This window comes from Xiphias gladius, chromosome 20, assembly GCF_016859285.1.
Source record: "Xiphias gladius isolate SHS-SW01 ecotype Sanya breed wild chromosome 20, ASM1685928v1, whole genome shotgun sequence".
Taxonomy (NCBI): domain Eukaryota; kingdom Metazoa; phylum Chordata; class Actinopteri; order Istiophoriformes; family Xiphiidae; genus Xiphias; species Xiphias gladius.
Window position 1 is genome coordinate 4,636,835 of NC_053419.1, and position 23,186 is coordinate 4,660,020.

The 23,186-nt window shown below is 38.8% G+C and overlaps 1 protein-coding gene across 1 annotated transcript; it reads right to left on the minus strand.

Moving 5' to 3' along the window:
- Window positions 1–5,781: 5,781 nt before the first annotated feature.
- On the minus strand, window positions 5,782–9,710 carry scpp8 (secretory calcium-binding phosphoprotein 8). Its single transcript, XM_040157735.1, has 3 exons — window positions 9,607–9,710; window positions 9,239–9,310; window positions 5,782–8,227 (listed from the first exon to the last, which is right to left on the minus strand). The coding sequence occupies exons 2-3, from the start codon at window positions 9,296–9,298 to the stop codon at window positions 7,793–7,795; spliced, it is 495 nt and encodes a 164-aa protein (XP_040013669.1). The 5' UTR covers window positions 9,299–9,310; window positions 9,607–9,710; the 3' UTR covers window positions 5,782–7,792.
- Between the last annotated feature and the right edge of the window lie 13,476 nt (window positions 9,711–23,186).

Here is a 23,186-nt window from a genome sequence, read left to right on the forward strand (position 1 = left end):
GGACCATAAGGCTGCAACATCACAAAATGTGAAAAAAGTGAAGGGGTCAGAATACTTTCTGAATGCAGTGTATAACAAACTGGTCAGACAAAATACTATCGTTTGCCTCCAAAAGGCTTATTCAAGCAGGACTCTGCCTGTTTTGCCCAACATTTACAATAACTACCCCACATGTTTTTACATTTATTAGAAGGTGGTTGTGCTGAATAATAAAGTTACTCAGCTGGACAGATGTCTAAAGTGCAAGTAATCCAGAGGTGGCCCAATTCAAACAGTGCTTACTAGGCCTCACATCGGTACATTTTCACAGTCTTGGTCTAGTGCTGCCATAAGTTATCAACCCCATTCATCATAAAAAAAAGAAGTAAATAGTAAATGACTGCATTCGATTTTGATGCACAGTGGTCAGTGAAGCTTAATGTGACTGTTATCAATCCAACACTACACACACATAATCCCCAATGATAAAGCTCACCCTATAAAAAAATCGATTATAAACCAGTAGGCAGCTGCTAAATGAACAGTTAAAAGTTCTTCTTTACATTTTTACACCACAATTTTCTCCACAAATGACCTGTCACCTGTTGCAAAAATGTGTGTGTAGAACAGGGACAGAATGATTCTGCTGCAGAGTTACATGTGTGAGTTAGTGGGTTAGGGTTAGAACACACTTATCAGCACACATTCAAAAAAAAAAATTGTGCTCGACCAAACTTGACCCAAACCTGCACTATGAATGTGAACTGAATCTGTCACGAGAATGCAAATCTGCAAGTGTCCTCTTTTGACAGAAATGATAGATGGATAGATCCCGTGAGGAAAAAAGTCAAATGTTCAGTACAACCAGGAATATGAGAGTGATTTCCACAGAAATCTCATACTGAAGAACCTAATTTTTGTCTAGACTTATCTCCTCATCTGTTAATGTCCTCCCTCCCCTCCACAGAGGGAGTTCCCACTAATTAAAGGGTTCATTGTTGGTGCCAACAAACCGCAGCACTGAAGCCCCTCGGGTGGAAAAACGAGACCGGTAAAAATGTGTCAAGACTGATATGTTCCTGTCACAGTTCTGAGCCCCTCAGACGCCCCTTATGCGTCAATGAACTGACGGTAAAAACAGGCCTCTTGTTGTGGTTTCCTTTACATCACATTTTGGTTTCAGAACTTGCAGGACTGTGAACAAGAGGGATAAAAACAAACTTGAATAGTAGGCTTTGAATGTGATGTACAGTAGACATGTTTGTTAATAATTAGTATCGAAGAGAATTACATTATTTGATAACACTTCTAAATTTGCCAGGGTTATCAAGCGAACTCTGCTGAGAAAAAACACCATCGCAGTAATGGAAGTGATTTATGTTCACCCGTGCACAGACAGAGTGTGGCTTGATTTATTGTCCCCCAGGAGAAAGAAAGACAGACACTGTGAAAGATGTCATTAAGCCAACATAAATGTGCAGAAGACGCCTCTGTGAGTCCAACGGTGTACAGCAATGTAGATTATCATGAGTGTATGGATAGCAGGGGTAGTTCCTCTGTGTGTGGTTTCTTATTGGGACTAAGGCAAGCCAGGACTCCCTGAAATTTAAAATAGTCATCATTGTCGTGAAATTGATTTAAAAACTGATTTAATTATTATATTTGTCACATAGCCTACACTTTGTAATTTGTTGTCATGGCTCTCTCTTCCCCAGTTTTCAGTTAGAGTTCCTTCCAATGAGTGGAACAGCGCCCCCTGGATTTTAACAGCCGGTAAATGCCAGTCAGTCTCTGTGGTGAAAGAAGATATTGCTGGCACAGTCGAGGTCATCATATGGAGTCTAGCTCTCGGAGGTTTTTCCTCGCTGTATATTGGCTGCGGACCTCTGAATGTATTGAGTGTTTTCGAGTTTTCCAGTATTTGATATTGTGTGCACCTTTCAGGAAGGAGCGGAGGGCACACTAACACGATATGCTGGTACGGAATTAAAGTAAAATAATATACATAATTATCCTCACAAAATATCAAGCTGCAGGCTACATACTGTATGTTTTGCTGACAACTCAAAAAGTGTTTTCACTTAACTTTTACTTAAACTTTACTTACTTGACTGTGATAATTGTGTCGATGCTATGTGTGTATTTTTACAGTAAATAAATACATCTCTTCCAACTTGTAATGTTCTACCAAGACAGTGGCGGAAATAAAAATAGCCTCGAGGTGATAAATCTATTTAAATCAAAATGCAAAAAACAGTTAATTACACTAACGGGCAGTAAAAGTTTGTGTAACTTAATTAAACCGCAGCAGCGAGTCTTTCCCAAGTTCGCAGGCAGCAGGAATCAAGAGTAGTATCGGGACATCGGCAGCGGGTACGAGAGCTGGTATCCGCAGCAACCAAGTCCAGTTGAGTATACGGGTTTGTAGTACTGAGCTGTATGTGGCTCACATACAGCTATGGTAAGCCCCAGGGGGAAAACTTGATTCAGTCGGCACCTGCACTGCTCAAACCAAGCTAAACTCTTTCACGCAGTACTCAGCGTGAGTTTGTGACACTACTTAGGGTTGTGATGCTTTCATTTATATGGCTGGTCAGTTTGGTAACATATAAAAGGTAAGTAGGTGGAAGAAGGTGAAAACCTTTGTCAGTGTTTTGACAGTGAGACTGTACTCTGAGATCTTAGATTGCACCACAGTACTCTTGCTGGCTAAAAACCTGAACAGCTTTCTACCAGTAGCCCCACAAAGACTTTTAGATCTCGTCTTTCTGAACAGGTTTTTTGGTTGTTGAATGATGTCCTAATCCTGCAGGGGTTGGCCTTAATCACTCTTCTACACCTTGGTATCACCCCACTCCTTCAGGGAGGGCCACTGACAGCTCGTCCAGCAATGTAAATATAACTGAGCTTTAGCTTTAATGTAGAAGACTAACATAACAATAACAGGATAATAGAATAATTGTGATTACTATATTTATCCATGAGTCACAGTGAGAGCTGTGTAATTGTGCAGTGCGAGTTGAGACCTGAGTCATTTTTTGAGTAGAACAGTGTGACCGTAATTCAAATTATCTGGAAAAAAGAAAAAGAAAAACAATATTCAGGATTTTAATGGACCTACCACAGTTTCTCCTGTGTGGCACTGCCCTCAGGGGTAAATAGTCTCTGATTAAAGTCATCCGGTTACTGTAACTGAGCTGTCGTCATTGTCTGAACGTCACTGCGGGTCTGTCCAATGCTCCTGATCAGACAGTGTAATTGACCTATTATTATGAAGCAAACCCATTTTTTGTAGAATTCACAGCACTTATACATATTACTTTTATAAATAAATACATATATATAAATATATATATATATATATATACACCTATGTACCTATGCTATATTTTCTCTTTCTCATTTTACACACAACAACAAAAGCAGATTATTAAATATTCACATCCATATGTGATAGTTGAACATGGGGCTGGGAGATATATTGAATTAATACAGTTAATTCGATTTTTTTTTTTTTTTCAGATTCACAAAAGTAATATAAGCTTTCGCTGTTTCCTTGGAGATGCCCACATGTGTGAGCTTAGTCAAACACAGTCAAACGCATTTGAAAAACATCTGGAGCAGCTGATGTTGACGAAATAAGACCGTAGAAACGTAGTCATGTTACTTCAGTGATATGGAAATGGTCTGGTTTTGCAAAGTCGAAGGTTGAACAGACCACCGTGCTGTATATAGTTTGTCAAAACTTTTAAGCTTGAACTAAAAGTGGCAGAAAGAGAAACCTGTTCCAGCATGTGAGACAAAAGCGTGCAGCGGAATGGGAGCACTGTCTCTCTCTTCCAGATCCCCGTCTCGATTCCAAAACCACAGCCGAAAAGCAGCTAATATTAGCTGCCCCACTTTCCAGTGTCACTCTGTGTAACAAGACAGGGCACTGGTGGAAGAAAATTACAGAAGGATTGGCATTTTATATTAGGAAAAGACATGTTACCCATTTACATATAATTTATTTTTTTGTTCAACAGATAACGCACAGTGACACCCTGGCAAGTGCTGCTGTTTTGTTATTGGTGCACCGCTGCTTCTAGTGTTTTTCTTTACAATGTTTACAATACGTAGAAGGATAATAGCCTTGCGAGTGGTACTTTTCTTTTGTTGGTCTTGCACATAGAGCATAAGGAAAACTATTTTTTGAATCATCTTTTGTCTTGAGTTTTTTGTAGGGAATTATGAATCAACGATAAGACTGAAAAAAAAAAAAAAGCCCTAGTTGAACATGTCACTGCAAAACCATGGACATTAAGCTGGGCTTTCAGGCTTTCCACCAAATTTTAGAAGCTGGCTGCAGGTTCAGCCACGAGAGCATTAGTGAGTCAACCCCTGATGTTGGGTGATTAAGGTCTGGCTCACATGGACCTGGCTTTGTGCATGGGGGAATTTCCATGTTAAAACGGGGAAGTGGGACATACACAAACTTTAGCCAAAAATCTGGAAGAATGCTATAGTCTAAAATAGTGAATGTTGCATTAAGATTTACCTTGACTGTAACTAAGGGGCCCAATCCATGAAAGACAACTCCAGTAAAAAAATATAGAAAACTATGTGGACTTGCATATTATGTTTAATGATCTCGTGGTATGTATATTGTTATGTTGTTCATCTCCAACAATGTCATCACGGCCCTCTCCAGGACCCCCTGGAAATCCAGATTTAAAACCTAAATGTGGTTTCCATATACTGTAATGAATGACTTTCTCCACTGGATGGGGCTGAGTCACTGAGGTGCCATTTGCAGGGGTGTCTGGTCTCCGTGCTTGCGTTGAGAACTCAAAGATCAGGACTTCAGTTAAAAGGAAGTGAACAGGATTTGATGCTGCGATTAGAGCTTGTTTCTGTCCTCTGAGCAGCAAGAAATACCTTTCAGGACGGAAAGTTCAAAGGTCTGAATTATAAACAGTATTCTGTCTTACTTACTATTTATTCCTCCCTCGCATGATTTGCCTGCTCACTGCTGTGACCTACAGAGGAAGTTCTGCTTTGACCTTAAAAGGGCCGGTTCACCCAAATTTCATGAACACAGTCCTCAGCTACCTCAGGCCTTGTAGAGAGTTTTGCTGTTTTGTGGTCAGGCTTTGAGCTATCTGTCTCTCTGCCAGATGTCATAGGGACTGTTTTTTTTATTTTTTGATAGGAAGGAATAAAAACTGTTGACATTGACGGCTGTAGCTTAACCCAAATAATGAGGGCACCGTTTCCAGAGATATATGTTGCTGCTGAACCATTTATATGTCATTTTTCAGTGCTATGAACACCACGGGTCAAATTCCATTCACCTCCAGTGTATTGGAGTTGCAGCAGGAATCTCAGAGACAGATACTGTGAAACCTGAACATATAAAAACTATCCGCATGGCCTCAACCATGCTTTCAAAATGCTATTTAAGTAAAAGTACAGAAGTACTATCAGTAAAAAATAATTAAAGTATCAAAAGTAAAAGTACTCATTGCACAGTATTTACTGTTGTAGCTGCTCAAGGTGGAGCTACTTTTAACTACTTTCTATGCAGTTCGCTAGTTTAGTCCAGAGCTTCCTAACCTAGGGCTTGGTTCACTCCTAAGGGTCACCTTAATCTGATATACTTACAGAGGTAGATGATTTTATAAAGTTCATTGTAATTTAGATACTTTATTTTTCTCTGTAAGAAAAATCCGAGATGTTATATATAACGCATACAATGAAGAAGTTAAAACAGAAACAAACAACGTTAAGGTATTTTCTTCAGCCCTCTGAGCCATATTTAATTTAGCAAAGGATACATTCACAACAGATAATTAAATAATACCACTGCAGCATTAACTACATCTTAATTCAGCATGTATTGACAACAGACAAGAGCCAACAAGACAAACAAGACACACCCTCCACAGTCTATAAACACACTGCTGTTGGATACAGACTCTGGGTACTTTATTCCTTTTTTTTTTTTTGGTAAAATGTCAGTGAAATATATGCAATATGTAGTAACAATGTTTGTTTCTCCCTGTAAAATACTGAACTGTGATGAATCAGCCCATTAAATCCGAAAGTTTGTAGGATTTTAAGCCTTTAAGTCTTATGCTTTTTTTCCTGGTCTCGTTAAGAAGATGTTTGAGATGTTTGCTCGTTTTGAAAAACATGTGCTAAAGGTGCTGCCCTTGAAAATCCTTACAAAATAGTAAAAAATAAAAACGAATACTTTATTTTAGGCCTAGAAAACCCACCAAATATCCTGCCTGTACTTCACTGACCAGTTAATACTTAAAATAACTCAAACCATGACTGAGCCACTGATCTGTTTCTGTTATGCCACCATATATCATATATCATATATCATATATCTAAGTGCTTCAGTATTTATGAAAGTTCTGCAGCATCACCATTTGATGGCTAAAACAAACAAACAACAAAAAACAATCAACATAATCTCAGTAGTACACCTGAATGTATATTACAAACAAAACAATGTTTTTTTTTAAAAACCGAACAATGTTTGTAGTAAAACACAGTATGTAATAATGTACTGTATATAAGCAAAGGTATGGGTTATTGAAAATGTCAACTTCCACACTAACTGGTTGGGGCAGCAGATGTTAAAACTCTGAACTTGTGATTCAGCTGTGAGACTTAAGAGTTTACTGCCTTAAATATCCCTAATTCCAATCAAAAGCAAAGTCATTTTAATCCTGTGCATATGCGGGTACTACCACCACACTAATAATTACAGATCGAATTACGTACTGTTTTTCAGCATCCTCTTTGGTCCTCCTGTAATTTCAGTCCTGTCCTGAGTGTGGTCTTGAAAGTGGATCTCCGAGTTTTTATCGTGGGATGGATTGCTTCCTTCTGCTTTTTCCCTCCCCTTTTTATTAGCTCAGTGTGACAATGTAGGCTAATGTGAGAGATGGAAACATGCCAACACCAATAAATAGCCTAAGACTATTTGAGAAACCAATTTGACGCCAGAAACATATTAAAGCGATCAGGAGAGTGAGAGCTCATCATGGGCTGCTGTAGTGGCAGCTACAGGTAGGTACTAGTAGTAGGTACAATTCTCTTTTGAGAATATATTAGTTTACAAACAGTTCCTCTTTGTACCCATGTACCCATGGATGTACTGACAACTGTCACTGGATTACCCTGAAGAAAACCTCTTTTTTCTGTGATTTCTCAGCTGATTTATGGAAGTTTTATTCGCAATGGACTTCGCCAATCACAGTTTTGACTCTGAGAAGGACTGCGATTTTTAAATTTAAACTAACGTCACTTTGCCTCACCTTGAGAACCAAAAATGGCCTGAAAATGTCACATCTTTTATGAGTGGGGTTCGTAAAATCTCTGCACCTTTGACCTCTTCTTTCTAGAAGTTGACTATTCAGCCTGTTATCCATTGTTTCGACACAGGCCAAGAAATCTGCCAATCAACCAGATGCTCAAACTCTCCTTTCTTTAAGCCATAAAGAGTTCTTAATGAAAAAAAAAAAATCAAGATTGCCAAATCAAACTTTAAAGAATTCAAAATGACATCAATATACTGTTTTTGGACAAACATCTAGTGGTCATTAAAGGAAATGCACCTTCTAATTTCAAACCAGCCTTACTGAGTATCTCTACTTATACCTTAACCTTTGCTTCCCAAGTTTATAAAGCCAGCCCCCATTCAAACCTCTGAGGTGTAACTCTTACAGCTAGATGTGAAATTTCCCTAAAATGACAAAGCCTTGATAGGAATGTGTTTAGTTGTTATTTGCAGTTGGTTAACAGGGATGACAGCTGCCTAGTTGTCTCCTCTGGTTTCTGTGACGGGAAATGCCGTTGGAATTTCCTCGGTAACACAATGAGTCACATCGCCAGGTGATGTGGCAATGGGCATGGTCTCTGTCACATTCGGCTTGTCTGTGTTGCTTGTGCCTGATTCAGGGGTGACCGTACTTCCCTCTTCCATAGTGACAGATGTCATGGCGGCGGTGGTCATGGCAGCAGTTGTCATTGGTGCTGTGGTCTGATCGGTGACAAGAACTTCCTCCGATGACTCCTCAGAAGATTGACTTTCCGAAGACTCACTTGATTCAGATGATTCCTCTGACTCTGACGAAGAGTCTCTGTTGTTGGAAGATTCATTAGGCCACCAAAACCTCCCATTCCCATCCAGCCATATCTGTTTCATGTCATTGCCAGCGACGTCGGCATCATGACGCCAGCGCCGACGGATCTGTGGAGGAAATATCAAATAAATGAGTCTTTACACTCTGATACCTCCAAATAAAGGCCACAATTCCTCGTCTGATTTCCGAGCCCTAGAAATGACATTCATATGGGATGATTCTGCGGCACACAAATCATATTCAGTGTGTCAATGTTCAGTGCCAGTGCAGCAGGTAGTATGTGCTTTATGTGCCGAGGCAGAAAGTATGGGCGTAGAGGTCAGGGTGGTGAATGTTGCCAGAGACTGTCCGGTCATCTAACAACTGAAAGTTTAAGAACATAATTAAACACAATCCGGAAAATTGTCTTTTAAAGTCAAACTGAATTTGATGTCTCCTCACTTTTTGTGAAAGGAAATATAAACTATAGTGACGCTGCAGCTATTGTGCATAATTGTCTGTTTTTTCAGAGAATAAAAAAATGTTTGCAAAACATATTTGTGGAAAAAGTGTAAGATTCAAGCCTCTGAGTGGGTGTTGCCTATAGCAGCACTGACATTGACATTTGAGGGCCAGCCGTGCTAGAAGACCCCACGGTGCACTACTGACTGGAGCATGTCACGGCCCTACCCCGCCAACATTGATACTGGACATTTTTCTCCCCTCTTTCAACATGCATACATAGTCGTGGTCTGTCAGCGATTTGGGACATCTGTCCATCTACATCATTCAGCATTTGGGAGGACACAAAGTGCTGTTAAGTTTAGTCGGAAGCTTGTTAAACTGAGGTTGCTAGCGCTTGCAGTGGTTCCCGCTTGACATTACTTCTCGTTCATCTTATTTTAAGACCCGCTGTATCAGTGGCAGCTCCTGCACGCTCGTTGCTGAGTTCGTCCCCAGCTGGATAACCGCTTGGTGACTATTGAAACTGAAGGGACAGCAAACTATTTTCATTGTCTGCCCACACAAATACTGCACAAATCAAATTTGTCTTTTTGGGAAGGCAAGTTACAAGAACATGAGAGAGCAAGGAGAAGTGAGGCAGGGAAGATTAATATGCAGTGTTGTGGTTAGCTCACCGATTTAGCGGAGGTTGTTGTAAGAAGAATGATTACGAGGGCGGTTGTCAGAAGCTTCATCTCTCCTCTTGTCTGCGGAGGAGGGAAGCCACAAGCGAAAAAACAGAGTCACTCACACACAACCAGAAACAAGACACTGACAGAGGCTGGGCATGAGAATCAGGTTCATACTGGAAAACTGGAATAATCTGTACAGCGGCTAATGTAATTGACGTAAAATCCACCATGTGTTTTCAAAAGAGATAAATATTCACATACTTGGTGAGGAAAAGTTGCTCATAAAGCCTTAAAATATCATACGATATAAATGAAAACAAAAACATAAATCAAAATAAAGATAGAAAAAGAAAATAAATGTTAAAACTTACCAGTTTCCCTTAGTTCTTTCTAACTTCTCTTAAATCTGGTATAAAATAATGGTATTTTGTGCAGCTGTGATTAGTCTCGATTTCAGTGCAGAAAGATGTCTGATCTCGACTCAGGACTGGTTCATATATGCTGCCTGGGCAGAGACGCTGGGCTGGGCTGGGCAGGGCTATGATGGTTAGAGGATGGAGCATGAGGATTGAGCAAGACCTGATTGTCTGAGGCTGGAGTGGACGGGACGGGCTGAAGAGGTGGTGAATCAGAACGAGAAGTTGTTTTTTTTTATTTTTCTTTGGTAAATATATAGATATTTTAATATATATTTCAAAACTTGTACAGGGTGTACATGGGCTGTCCAAAATACCAGGAACACTTGAAGTACACTCCAATGACATATTACACAATAATGTTCAAAAATATTCAGACGCTTTGCTGTGGCACCCCAGATTGCGTCAATCTTAAAGACTTTTAATTGATTGGAGTCCACCTGTGGCAAATTGAATTGATTGGACATTGTTATAAAGTCACAAAAAAGCCACACACAAACACACAAGCCTGCAAGCTTTCAAAATCTAAGTATTTTTTTTTTTCCATTGTATCCTACAACTTATGTCCATATTGGAAAATTCCAGACCTCAGGATTCACAAGAAATGTCAGTGACATCAGCCAGTGTGTGTGCGTGTGTATGACACAATTGTGTTACTTCATCACTCTGAAACCCCCCCCCCTCTCTCTCTGTTCTCGTCAGGAAAATCACACCATCACATCATGATCACCCCGCCTTGGCGTCTGGAAAAATTATGATGGACATTTTCTTAGCCATATTAGCAGTTGACATTTTTGGTCTTAACTACTATTGGACGGATTGCCATGAGATTTGGCACAGACATTCATGGTTCCCAAAGGATGAATCCTAATCCCATTCCCCTGATTTTCGGCTGGTATCAGATATGTACATTTCTGCGCTACTATTGACACCACAGTTTTAAAGCTACCAAACTCCAATGAGAAATAGAAAAAGTGTACGTGACTTACGTATATTGTACTGTCTGTTACAGCTGATTCATTCAATCAGATATCTGAACATATCAAACACTAATCAGATTGGTGTAGCATACTGATATGCTTATCAACACATAATATAAGGAAAAAGCCTCCTGTATTATCTTGGCAGTAGTGCAATACAGGATACCAGAACATCTGTACACATGATGGTTACTATGACACACACACAACATCATTGTCCCAGCAAACAAACCGCAGGTCTCCAACAGCATGAGACATAAACCTACTTCGTGCTGTAAACACACCTTCACGCACGTATCCCTTGTGGAAGTCTTTGCACAAATTCAGTAAATTTGCTGGGTCAGAGTCGGAAATAGCTGGAAAAACAGTTTCAGCCACATCAGTTACACTTTATCCAGAGCTGTTCATGGGAAAATTTCAACTCCGGTCAATTATTACCATCATCCAACCACAGTCTTTCCTCAGATATGGTCATGTATCAGACAACTAACACAGTTTATGGTTAAACTGTAAAAACAAAAGATCATCGCTGTTGTGGCGATTTTGCTGATTATTGGTCAACTCATCAGTGAAGAAAGGAGAATGGAGAAATTATCAATACAAGTTTATGTGCGTGATGCTGTCTCCATTCTCTAACTTGGTCTCCTGTGCTCAGTCTTTTAACCCCTACAGATTATGCCAAAAATACTTTACACCCATAAATGACCCAACTCAATGCCTCTACGGTACATGGAGTTATTCTACTGGTTCGCTGTAAACGGGTCTGGAGGGTGATCCCGGTCTGGAGCCATGGTTGTCTGGCTTTGCCCATGGATTCTGGCAGACACCAATCGTCTAGGCAGCCAAAAGCAGACATCTCCTTTGACCTTGGCTACTACAGCAATGCTGCTTCACTGCCCGACGTCTCAAGGAGAGAAGATGGTGTGCCTTTCAGAAAGATTTAATGCTGTTTCCCACGAGCCTTGCTCAGGGACAGCCTTACAACATTTCCTGGAGGATGTGCCAGAACTGTTGCTCATTTTAATATCACAGACCTGCCTCACACGTCTGCTGTTTTACATCAAATTATAGTATATGAAAAGAAACATATTCCTGTTATAAAGACAAAACTTGAACTAAAGTATATCTTGTGCTGTCATGATATATTTTCTGGTAATAGCAAGAAAATCTATATGGAGAAAAATATCACATTAAGGGACTGTATGAGAAGTATTTAGATTGGGAGGAGGCGTTGAACCTTAAGCCCTCCCCATCGTTGTTAATCCCCCAACATCTCACAGTAATAATTCAATTCAATTCAATTTTATTTATATAGCACCAAATCATAAAAGGAGGTTATCTCAGGGCACTTTTCATGTAGAGCAGGTCTAGACCGTACTCTCTATAGTTATATTTACACAGACCAAACATTCCCACATGAGCAAGCATTTGGTGAGAGCAGCGAGGAAACTCCCTTTTAACAGGTAGAAACCTTGAACAGAACCCAACTCATGGTTGGCGGCCGTCTGCCCCGACCGGCTGGATTAAGAGAGAGAGAGAGAGGGAGAGTCTATGACACTGGCTCTTAACCTTTTCAGGTTTAGCTCTTCGTTGATGACTAATGGTGCATGTGAAAGCTTTAAAATCTCTATTTTGACTTTTTCAAAAGTAAATCTGTTGGATCATGCTTTTAATTTGAAAAGTAACTAGTAACTATATAGTAGCTGAAATAAAATGTAAATTTTGGTTGAGAAAAAAAATATTATTTCATTATTATACATGTACATGTCTCACCGTTCAACTTTGAGAATTTCAGAGTAGATTTACTTGAGTAGTATACTAATGTGCATTCCTATTACTAATACCATAATGACGGTGTGATTGAAAGAATAATGACTCATAGTCAGTTCCGTCACAGTACTGGCAGACAGTATCAAGATTCCAGTAGTTAATTAGGACATTAATGGAAATTCTTCCAGCTGATGTGATAAAGTACACTGTGGGAATCTGGAGGAATCATAATTGTTGCCTGGATTATGTTCATCGTCAACTTTTCTAGCTCAGGAAAATGTGATATTCTTTTAAAAAAACAAGTTGTAGCGAGGTGGTCGGGTTTGGGTGGTCTGCAAATAAAGCACAGGACTTTGGAGACCAGGGTTCGCATCCTGCATCCTGTGTGTGGTTGGTTAGATTTAGGCTACTACTACTATTACTACTACTTTGGTTAGGTTTGGGAAAGTTATTATTTTGAGTATTAAGGTACTAAAAAAATAAATCAAATCACTGATGTCTTTTTGAAGACTTTTCCAACAGCAGCATTTTCCCGAACCTTCACCAAGTGCTTTGATTTGCCTGAATATAACCATAAAAATGTTAATCGTGCTTTCTTTTTGCCATGAAAAGATACTTTAGTGAAAACATATCTGAGATTTTGCAAGATACGTAGGTTCAAATCAAAATGTTTCCTCATTTTGTTGATAGTGAACACAATCCAGATGTCATGACATGTATTTCATAATGTAATTTCTATCGCTACATATACTGTATATAACCACCATTCAGCCACAACATTCAAACCGGTAACTGGTTTTAATGTTGTGTTGTGTATGCATCATAAAATAATGAAATTCTGTATTTACAGAGCCACGCTGATCAGATCAGTTCTCCCACGCAGCACTGGGATCAGCTGGTCATGTTGCTGTTATAGTAGTCATAATTACTGCTCAGTATGTGTTGGTGTTTTTTGGTTTATTTGGTGTTTCTAACACTATGACTTTATTACATAAGTTGTCTAAATGCGAGGGAAAAAAGTAGGTAATATAATATTTCTTCATACAAAACAATGAGTCACAGTGGAGACTGATCTGCGTAGTTAGAGCACAGACCTGTTTGTCTATGACATAGGTTTAGTATTGTATAACAAGCTGATTATTCCAAATCAAATTATCAATAAAATATGTGGTGTAGTCAACGTCCTCATAAAGGTGGACGTTAGAAATGTACGGCGAACTGTGTGATCCAACCAGGACTATGGCTTTTGACTATATTTATTTACTATTGCCACCAAGAGAAACCGGAGGCTGAGACACAAAACCAGAAATGGAACAAAGGGAAAAATGGGTGGTTCATAACGTCAATAGACACCTTTTGCGGCAGAGATTTTGACATGTCACAGCAGGATCACATGTGTGATTAATAATATTAATGATGACTGCATTCCATTCGGGTCAACCAGTTCCATGTCCCTGGTATTGTGCATGCTAGCTGACTGTCAAGGCTTACTGGGACAACACCGGTGATTTTGGACACACCTGTGCTCTTCCTGCTATAAGGACAAAAGGCTCACACATAGAAGCTTCATATCCTGCCGGTTCTATTCAGATGCAAGGCTTTGGAAAAACCTGTAGCTGCTTGGATTATATGCTTTTATCCACACATCAGGCAAAAATACTGATACCATACTGAACATATCTACAAAATGGTTACTAATAAACACACAATGTGCTTTGGGAACTATGTAGGAAATCCTATCGTCATTTGTTCAACAGTACACAATCTGTCCCTGAGGACAGCAGAAGGATGTTGTGTATGTCATAATTTCGAATTCCTACAGGATCCACTTGTGGAGACTAAGTCATAAAACCTTGGTTCAGGTTGACGAATGATTGTGCTCTTGGTTAAATATCACAAAGGTCAATGCTAACCTCCAGTTTGGGGTAAGTCAAGACCTTAACGCTCACTTATGCTCAGTGCTAGATATGTATACGGATACGGACGGAGCCCTCTGTTCGAATTCTGTGTTCATTTTGTCTGTATTTGTGAACATTTTTCTGAAAGCTTGTGGATATGGACGAAACGGAGCAGTATCAATAGAAATCGTGGGGGCAGTGTAGCCAATAGTTTAAGCGAGACACGACCAAAGGACACAACAAAGAAATTTAAAAAAGGACGGTTGGGAGGAGATTGGACTCCACCGTTGCCATGGTTTTTGTTGTCAAAAACTCTTCACTCTGAGTTGCCCTCTAGTGGATGTATCGTTTAACATTCATGCCAATGCAAAAGACGAATGGAAGTATGTGGGCAGTGACAGTTAAGTCATTTGACATGGACACATGCATATTGTCCTATGTAAAGGGAGCATAAATAGGCCTTTACTGTTTGTTCAAGAAAATCAAATGACCGTTTTTAAAGACAAATCGTAAATCAAGTACAGTTTTTTTTATGATTACATAACTTTCTATTTACAAGAAAACCCTTTTCTGTCATAATTATTCTGTCAACTTTAGTACTGACTTTAAACATGTATCTGTTTCTTTTTTTATTCTCCATGTTTTTTTTTTTTTTTTTGCCTTGATAAACTTAATTGTCTGTCCTCAAAATATTTTAAATACTTCAAATGTCTTAAATGCTCCTTTACATCAAAAGCCAGAAGCATAGTAGCTTTTTTTAATCAGTTGGGGGCTGTGTGTCTGTATATGTGTATGTACATGTTATAGATGTATATATATATATATATATATATATATATATATATATATGTGTGTGTGTGTGTGTGTGTGTGTGTGTGTGTGTGTGTGTGTGTGTGTGTGTGTCATGTTATATGAAAAGTACGAGGATCTGATAAAAACTCAGCTTTTCAGACTAGAAGCTGCACACTGTCTCTGTGTTGCATCTTTAATGTAACAAACCCTGGTGATTACCGACATCTAGTGGCAATAAAAATCTTGTACATCCTTAACTTCGGGAGGCGGACAGATTAACAGAAACACCTCACATTGCCAACATCAAAATTTCTAGGCCACGGATGGTATAAAACTTTTATGAGTGGCAATACTAATATTCACCTATACAGTACAAAGTACTTAACACACATTCAGCTCAACATAAACCGTTTCAAATGGGAATGAGGAACTTTGATATAGAGTATGTTCACTATTTCTGTGCCACTTGGTTATGCACACCCATACAGCACTTTTGGCAGGATATTACAAATTAATGATCTTCATTACTGGCCAACAGTAAATATTCCTTGCAAACTGACAAAAATCAAACTCATTAACTTAACTATTGCCAAGAGTGTAATCTTGTGAAGTGAAAATGAAATTGCAGTAACACAATGGAGAAAAAAAACTCTTCTTTGAACATATTATTAAGAAAACACTATCTCCTTTAAGAACCCCTAAAGTTATAAATACTTTCCCCAAACCTTTGTACTAACTTGCTAAGAGTCTATAGCAGCCCCGTGAAGCTGTGATATATAAATGCTAATGTCAGCATGCTAACATGCTTATAACGACAATGCTGACATACTGATGTTTAGCAGGTTTTCTTTTTTTTTTCACTATACTCACCATCTTCATTTATTATGCTAACATTTGCTGACTAGCACTAAACACAGTGTTGAATCTTTACAACATGGCGGCACTATATTACAGTGTTTAGGTTGCATATTGTTGTTGTTTTCATGCACTGTACACAAGACATACAACAAAAAATCAACAGCACAACAAAAAGGCAGTTTGTTGATGTGGGGAGCTGGGACGCCGCCCCCTCCAAATATCCAGGGCGAGTTCAATCTGGTAACACTGGACCGTTTGCTACAGTTTCCAGGTTGAATGACATGTTTCCTCGAAATGGTGTGAAACGGTGTGCAACGGGCTTTGAGGCACGTTTTCTCTGGTTTGGTGGGTGTGTCAGAGGTGTTACCCAATCAGCAGCGAAGTGTATATAAAGCCCACCGTATTAAAAAGTCTGCCATAGTTGCAACGCTTGAGTAACCCAACAGGGTGTACAACGCACCATAGTTTCCGACAAACGCTTTCTTACATTTTGTCGGGGCTGAATGTGCCCTTAGGGAGAAAGTCTATTTAGGCATGTTAAACATAAATTAATTAGATAATGCTAAATATTTATGAAATAAAAATTGTTTACGCGTACAATATGCCTGCTAGTCTGTCAGCGCCTGTCAGCACTCATTAAAAACTGGTCCCAAATTGTATTTGGTAAATTTCTGTGTGAATACATATACTTCTTGGGTGAAGGGCACCAGCCAAATGAGATTGTATGTATGTCCTTCCAAGTTTAGGCAAGCAGGTGACCTGAGGCTGCTCTCTAATTAGTTGCTTCAGATTTTCCACAATCCCACTTTTATTGGCAGCAAATCGGCATTGTTTTTATGTTTTTTTAATCTAATGTGATTGGACAATTCTTGACGCTGTCTCTCATGTTCACATCCGCCATTTATTAACTATGGATGCGTGGCTGTAACTCCTGCTCCTTAGCTAGCCAACCGGTACTTTCAGGAGATGGCAACTTCAAGTGGAACAGCGGACATCAAAGAAAATGTAGTTATTTGGTTACAGAAACATCCTTTCACAAGGCTTCACTGGTAGAAAAAAAAACGCATGAAGGAGTTTGGACTGGATTAACCCGAATTACAAAATGTAGCCTGGGGCCTCTTCCGCTCTTGTTATGACAAACTGATTTGGTTAGCTGGATGTGGTGCAAGTAATGCCTTTTATTGCTTACCCTGTTTTCAAAGTGTTGGCACCGAAGCGTTTTGGACAATGAAGGGATTACAAGACCTGAAACATCTCTGAAAAATGCGAACAGCATTAGAGTAGCCACAGCCAATTTAGACGATAGTAGGAGGCTACATTTTTTTGGCAGGCTTAGCGTTGCTGAACAGCCAGATGAAGGCTAAAGGACTGGGAATTGAATGCACAACGAAGAGGTGATAAAAGATCAACACATCTTGTCCAGAATAACAGACTGTAAATTTTGTGGAGCCTCTGGGTTTGCTTTGCGTAGCCGTGATGAGAGAGAGAGCTCCGATAAGCCTGGGATATTCCGTAGGTTGGTGGATTTTGTTGCCGCCCTTCGATGGAGTTCAAACAGCACCTTGAGAACGCCATTGTATTAAAGGGAACCTCAAAATCTGTGCAGAACGAGCTACTGGACTGTATGTTGTCTGTTGTGAGTGAACACATCCTCAAAGAAACCCAGAGCAGGGATTTTTTTTCCTCATTGCCAGTAGATGAGAGACTTGATTTTACCACACATTGACAAATCACAGATAGATTTTTTTTTTCTTTACTTCATCCCTCTGCAGTCAGCTACAGCTGAGTCCATTGCTACGGTACTAAATGAGCGTCTTGCTGCCATCCTTCCTGATGGAGCCAGTGTGATGAGGGCTAACACTGCAGGTGTTCAGAGGAAAGTGCAAGATGTGTACCCAAATGCCCACAACATCCATTGCTACGCACATTTGAAGAAGTTGTTGAATGCTTGTGAGGAAACAGGTGGTTTGTTACAGTTGGCAGTTTGAAAGATCAAGGACGTACACTGCAGAATGGTAAACATCTCACAATCTTATCTTTCGTTCTTTGCTGAAGAAGAATACAATTTGTATGATCAAAAATATTATAGACTTTTGTGGGAACAACAGGTTTTGTGTATTGAGACTGAGTAAGGGTGCATGTGACAGAGAAGTTGAAATAATGTGGCATCTCTTGGTGCATGTGCAACTCTTCACCTCAATAACCCCTCCCCTTGTCTATGACCACTGAGAAAAAGCCTTCCTGTTTCTTAAGGATATAATATGTAATCCAATTTAGAGTGCCTTTTTACCTTCTCTGCACAGAGACACACTACTGTATCTCTACTGAGCTGTTTGAACTGTGCTGTAAAATAAAGCCTAGGTTAGAAATCATTATTACCTTTTTATTATTCAGCGCTAATGGGCATTAGAAGTCTGAAATAGTTCATCACCCTCAAACCTGAAAGGAGAATTTGTAATGTATGATCAACTGAGTCAATTTAATTTCAAGGTATTTCTAACCTCAGTATTCTTCTAAGACTTAAGCAATAATCTCCAGCATTCACATATTCACCTTTTTTTCCCAGCAGATGGCAGCAGAAGGTTCTATAAATGATCTTGGAGTTAGCTAATATTTTCCTATTCTTTTTATGACCTTATAGAATATAACAATGGCAGTAAAATGAACTGCGGTTGTTCCTTATTTTAGCAAGGGAACTGTTGCCTGTTTGTGACTTTAGTCCATACAAGTGAAATGGCCATTTATTTCCTCTCTACATTTTAGGTGCTGCTCAACCTTGAAAGGAATTGAAACCTATCCCAGAAACACCATGGCCCAGGAGAGGCTGAATGCATTGGCCATGTTGCCAATGTTAAAGAGAATTCATGTTTTTATTTCCACCCACCACTTGACGTCACCTCACAGTTATGAAATTGTAAGAGATTACACTCTTTGAAACTGTTGCTGGTGTTCATATTGATTAAGTTAACTGAATCCCAAGAATTCAGTATGTTCCTTTTGGTTGTGAGTCTTGAAGTGTAAACACTGATCTTCTTTGAATATGCACTTTTTAAACTCTTCCTCTGCCAGCCTGTATGGTGTTTTCTGTATATGTGACTGAAGCGTCTGTTAAGACTGTAAATCACAGTTCAGAGGAGGACAGCTACACACTAAACTGTGAAGTTAGATACCAACTATCTGTGTGTGTCATAGCTTCAGTGAAGAGTGGGTTTGAGCGAGTTTTAAGGCATCATGACTTGCTTTTTGAACTCCTTCCATGTCAGTCACAGACAACTGCAAAATTCTCAATGTGGCAAGAGGAAAAGTCTCACAAATCATGAGGACATCTGTCAAACACAGGAAAGTGTTTTAGTAAAGAGGAACAGGGTTTACTAACATAAAAAGAATGAAATACAGAGTTAATTAATAAATCTGCATACTATAACTGTAAAAGAAATGGTATCAAACAGCCTGCCCACTGCAGGGCTGTTTCTGTAACTTCTTTCACCAACTCAGTGGCACTAGGTGTATTGTGTGCTGGTGTACATGTGTTTCTCATATTGAGTTTTACTTCAAAAATGTATTGACCACATGGAATCAAAGCAAAACCAAAAAAGTTTCAGTTCATGTAAAAAAAAAAAAAATCCCCAAATGTCTTTTGCAGTTGTGCCTTTTTAGTTGCAGTCACCACTGATAACTGGTTGAATTTAGGTAAAGTTACAGAATGAGGTGACAATAGGTTTGCTTCTTAGGAAAAATGCTTCATATGATAAAACAGCTGCTAAAATTTATACAACTTTTCTCTCCTTTTCCAAAAAGTTTTATAAATCAGTGTGTTCAAATTCTACAGAAACTTGTAATCCTGAAGTTCAAACGTGTTCAAATGAGAAGAAACCAGAAGCAGCGAAGCTTCAGTGTGCTGAGGAGCCTCAGTGAGACAGAAAGTGAAAGCTGCGACTTATCTTTCATTGAAATTTCTGTTCCGTTAGTAGACACTATACATAATGTGTGTGTGTGTGTGTGTGTGTGTGTGAGTATGTGTGAGTGTATGGTTGTAACTGTGTCAGAGCAGAGTTAAGATATATTGCCCTTCACAAACGCTGCATATATGACTCAGGTTCCCAATTTCAACTAATTAACTGTAATTTCAGTTTTTATCATTTGTTTAGAAAATCCCTGTCATAAATATAACACGCTAAACTAAGATGAAAGGTGAACATAACCTGCTAAACATACCTTGAAACAGTACTGTGCCTAAGGGCAACCTCACAAAGCCACTAACCTGGCTTTATAGTCTTATTTCTTTGCCTTGATATAATCTATGTGAATGATGAGCTAAATATGTCAAAATCTGTCAGAATTTTTTTGAAAACTATGGAATAGGGGTGTGCCACTGGAAATGTGAAACAAACGTCGATTTCCGGTGTTCAAGTCAGCTTCTTGTTGTTTACCCATCCGTCCACTCCTCCCAACATGGCCTGTAACAACATCACCTGACCCCTTTCTTTGCTCCAGTCATCATTACTACAGCTGCCAGGACGCTTTAACACATCCATTTATTGAGAGAATGAGATTATTTTTCTGATCTATCAGTTTTGTCCATTGAAATGGTCTATTCTTAATCTTGTGAAAAGAATAATTTGTTTAGAGCACAAGGCATAGTCTCAAATGGTGAGCATCCTCAGCATGTAAGTAACCATTATGTTCATACTTGGTGTTGTCACTCTGCGGTTTCACACTGTTGTGAGCTTTGAGCGAGGGATGAGTGAGAGAGGAAAAGGCTTCTTCCTGTTTCTCATAGTCTGACACCGTCTCTGCTTAATGAGGCAGTGAATGACCTAAAAGAAAACCACCTGACTATTCAGCCAAGTTCACACAGACAGTAAAGTGTTTTCTCTGAGCATCACTGCCAGCCTCACTCCTCCTATCTTTTTTTTCCTGCTACTTCTCCTGTTATCCAATCAGGAATAAAAAAAGTGACTTGTAAAAATCTGCAAGAAGAAAACGCACAGTTGAACTGAATTTTACTCTTCAAATTATCCCTCGTTATTGACACATAACTGTACTGTAGAATATGTACAGTAACAGTGACTCTGGCTCATTTTAAGGACTGTATTTGTTGCATAGTTTTGTATTCAGATAGTGAATTTACTAGTAAAAGTCCTTGTGCAGTGCTATCCAGATGTTTCTAATGTTAAAAAAATGGTCCCTCCCTTCCCTCAGTGTAATTATAAAGAAGCACAAACACAAACACAAAAACACACACACACACACACACACACACACACACACACACACACACACACACACACACACACACACACACACACACACACACGTGCACAATGCTTAGAGTATTTAGGGCCTGATAATAACAGTGTAGCATAATCTGCTCCCTCTGTTATTACTTATGCTGCCTAGTAATGATGACAAATAGAGAGATGGTGTACCAGTAGTGGAAAGTAACTAAGTACATTTAAAACAACTTTTTCAGTACAGTTTTGAGATGACTGCATTTACTTGAGTATTTTCATTTCATGTTACTTTATATTTCTACTTCACTACATTAGGGGGAGATATTTGCAGATATAGTCGCTTGTAACTTTGCAATTTTAGAATTTACATCCTGTACAAATCTCAAACATTTCCATCTTAAACCCTGACTATGTAACTTGGAAAGAAGAAATAATAATCCTCCTCTTAGAAAAAAAAAGGTTGAAATTATAAGCACCTTTACTCAATTCAGTAAACTCTGTTATAATATGTTAAGTTATGTCAGGTGTGACAAGTTGCCCATGGTGGCTAACGTTAGCACAATTTTGATATTGATGTGTAACATTACTGACTTCATGACTCTTATCTAGTAGAGCTTCTGTTACACTACTCTATGTTTTAACATGACTTATCACAAGAGTAAAACAGAGGCCACTGTTCAGCAAAAGTCACATCGTCTCATCTGAGAGCTACATCTTTCCAAATCATTTTTGTCCCTCATTAATGCCGTAATGTTTTGTTTTTTTTTTTCCTATTTTTTTGTTTTAAATAGTTTTAATTTTTTATTTAAAATATTTTAGATTTTATTTTTTTTTATTTAAATTTCAATATTTTTTTTAATGAAAGTTGCATTTTCAGTTGTGAAAATCAGATGTACCTCATCTACAGCATTAAAACAATAAATTGTGAATTTGCTCTTAATACATTAATTAAATCAAAAAGTGGGAGTTGATAATTTTAGAATCTCAGTGGAGCTGAAGAAAGAATATGGGAAGTTAGAAAAATAACACGGGGAAGCTTATACGGGGTAAAGTAGGAAGAGAGAATAAGAGCGTGGGCAGGGGAGGACCAGAGAGTGTTTAGTGTTTTTGCTTTATCAATGACCAAAGCAATTAATGAATTTTCAAAATTCTTCTTAATTTTTTGATCGACAAATTAATATACAGTCCTAGTCAAAGTTTTTGGCAACCCTGAATTTGAAGTACATAATTCTGAATATCTTTAGAAATAAATGCAAATGAAACAATTTTGTATAACCAGAATATTTTATAAAATGTCCAAGGTTACTGAACCAAAAGAAAAAAAAAAAAAACTAAACTTGCAAAATAATGAAATAATACAAACACAAAATGTACCCCAGACACAATTATTGGCACCCTACATTAATATTTGGTTGCAGTAACAATGGCAGCCTCTAAACATTTCTTGTAGCCATCTAGAAGCTTACATCTGTCTGCTGGTAGTTTCCGCCACTCTTCCATTGCTATGCGTTCAAGCTCTTTTAAGTTTACAGGAGTCCTTTATGCAATGACAGATTTCAGCTCTCTCGCAAGGTTTTCCTTTTCAACCATTCTTTTGTTCTGCTGGATGTGTGCATTGGGTCGTTGTCCTGCTGAGAGACCCAAGACCTTCTCCTCAAACCTTGTTTTCTGACAGTGGGGAGACAGCTTTTTGGTCTAAATGCCTTGGTAATCTCCTGATTTCATCATTCCTTTGATATATTCAATGCCTAGAGTACCAGATGCAGCAAAGCAGCCCCACAGCATGATAGAACCTCCACCATGTTTTACTGTAAGTAGGGTGTTCTTTTCCTTATGGGCTTCATTTCGTCACCTATAAACAAACTGAAGCACTACATTCTCAAAGAGCTCTACTTTGGTTTCATCTGTTCATAGAAAATTGTCCCAGAAAGATTGTGACATATCTGTGAAAGCTTTTTGCAAACATTAGTGTTTCCTTTTTGTACCTTTCTTTCAATAGTGGT

What these genes read in the sequence shown, in the direction of transcription:
- scpp8 (XM_040157735.1), bottom strand. Translation starts at nt 9,298, where the DNA reads ATGAAGCTTCTGACAACCGCCCTCGTAATCATTCTTCTTACAACAACC. An exon ending in CAACAACCTCCGCTAAATCG is followed by an intron (nt 8,228 to 9,238) that starts GTGAGCTAACCA and finishes TTTCCTCCACAG; the next exon opens with ATCCGTCGGCGCTGGCGTCA.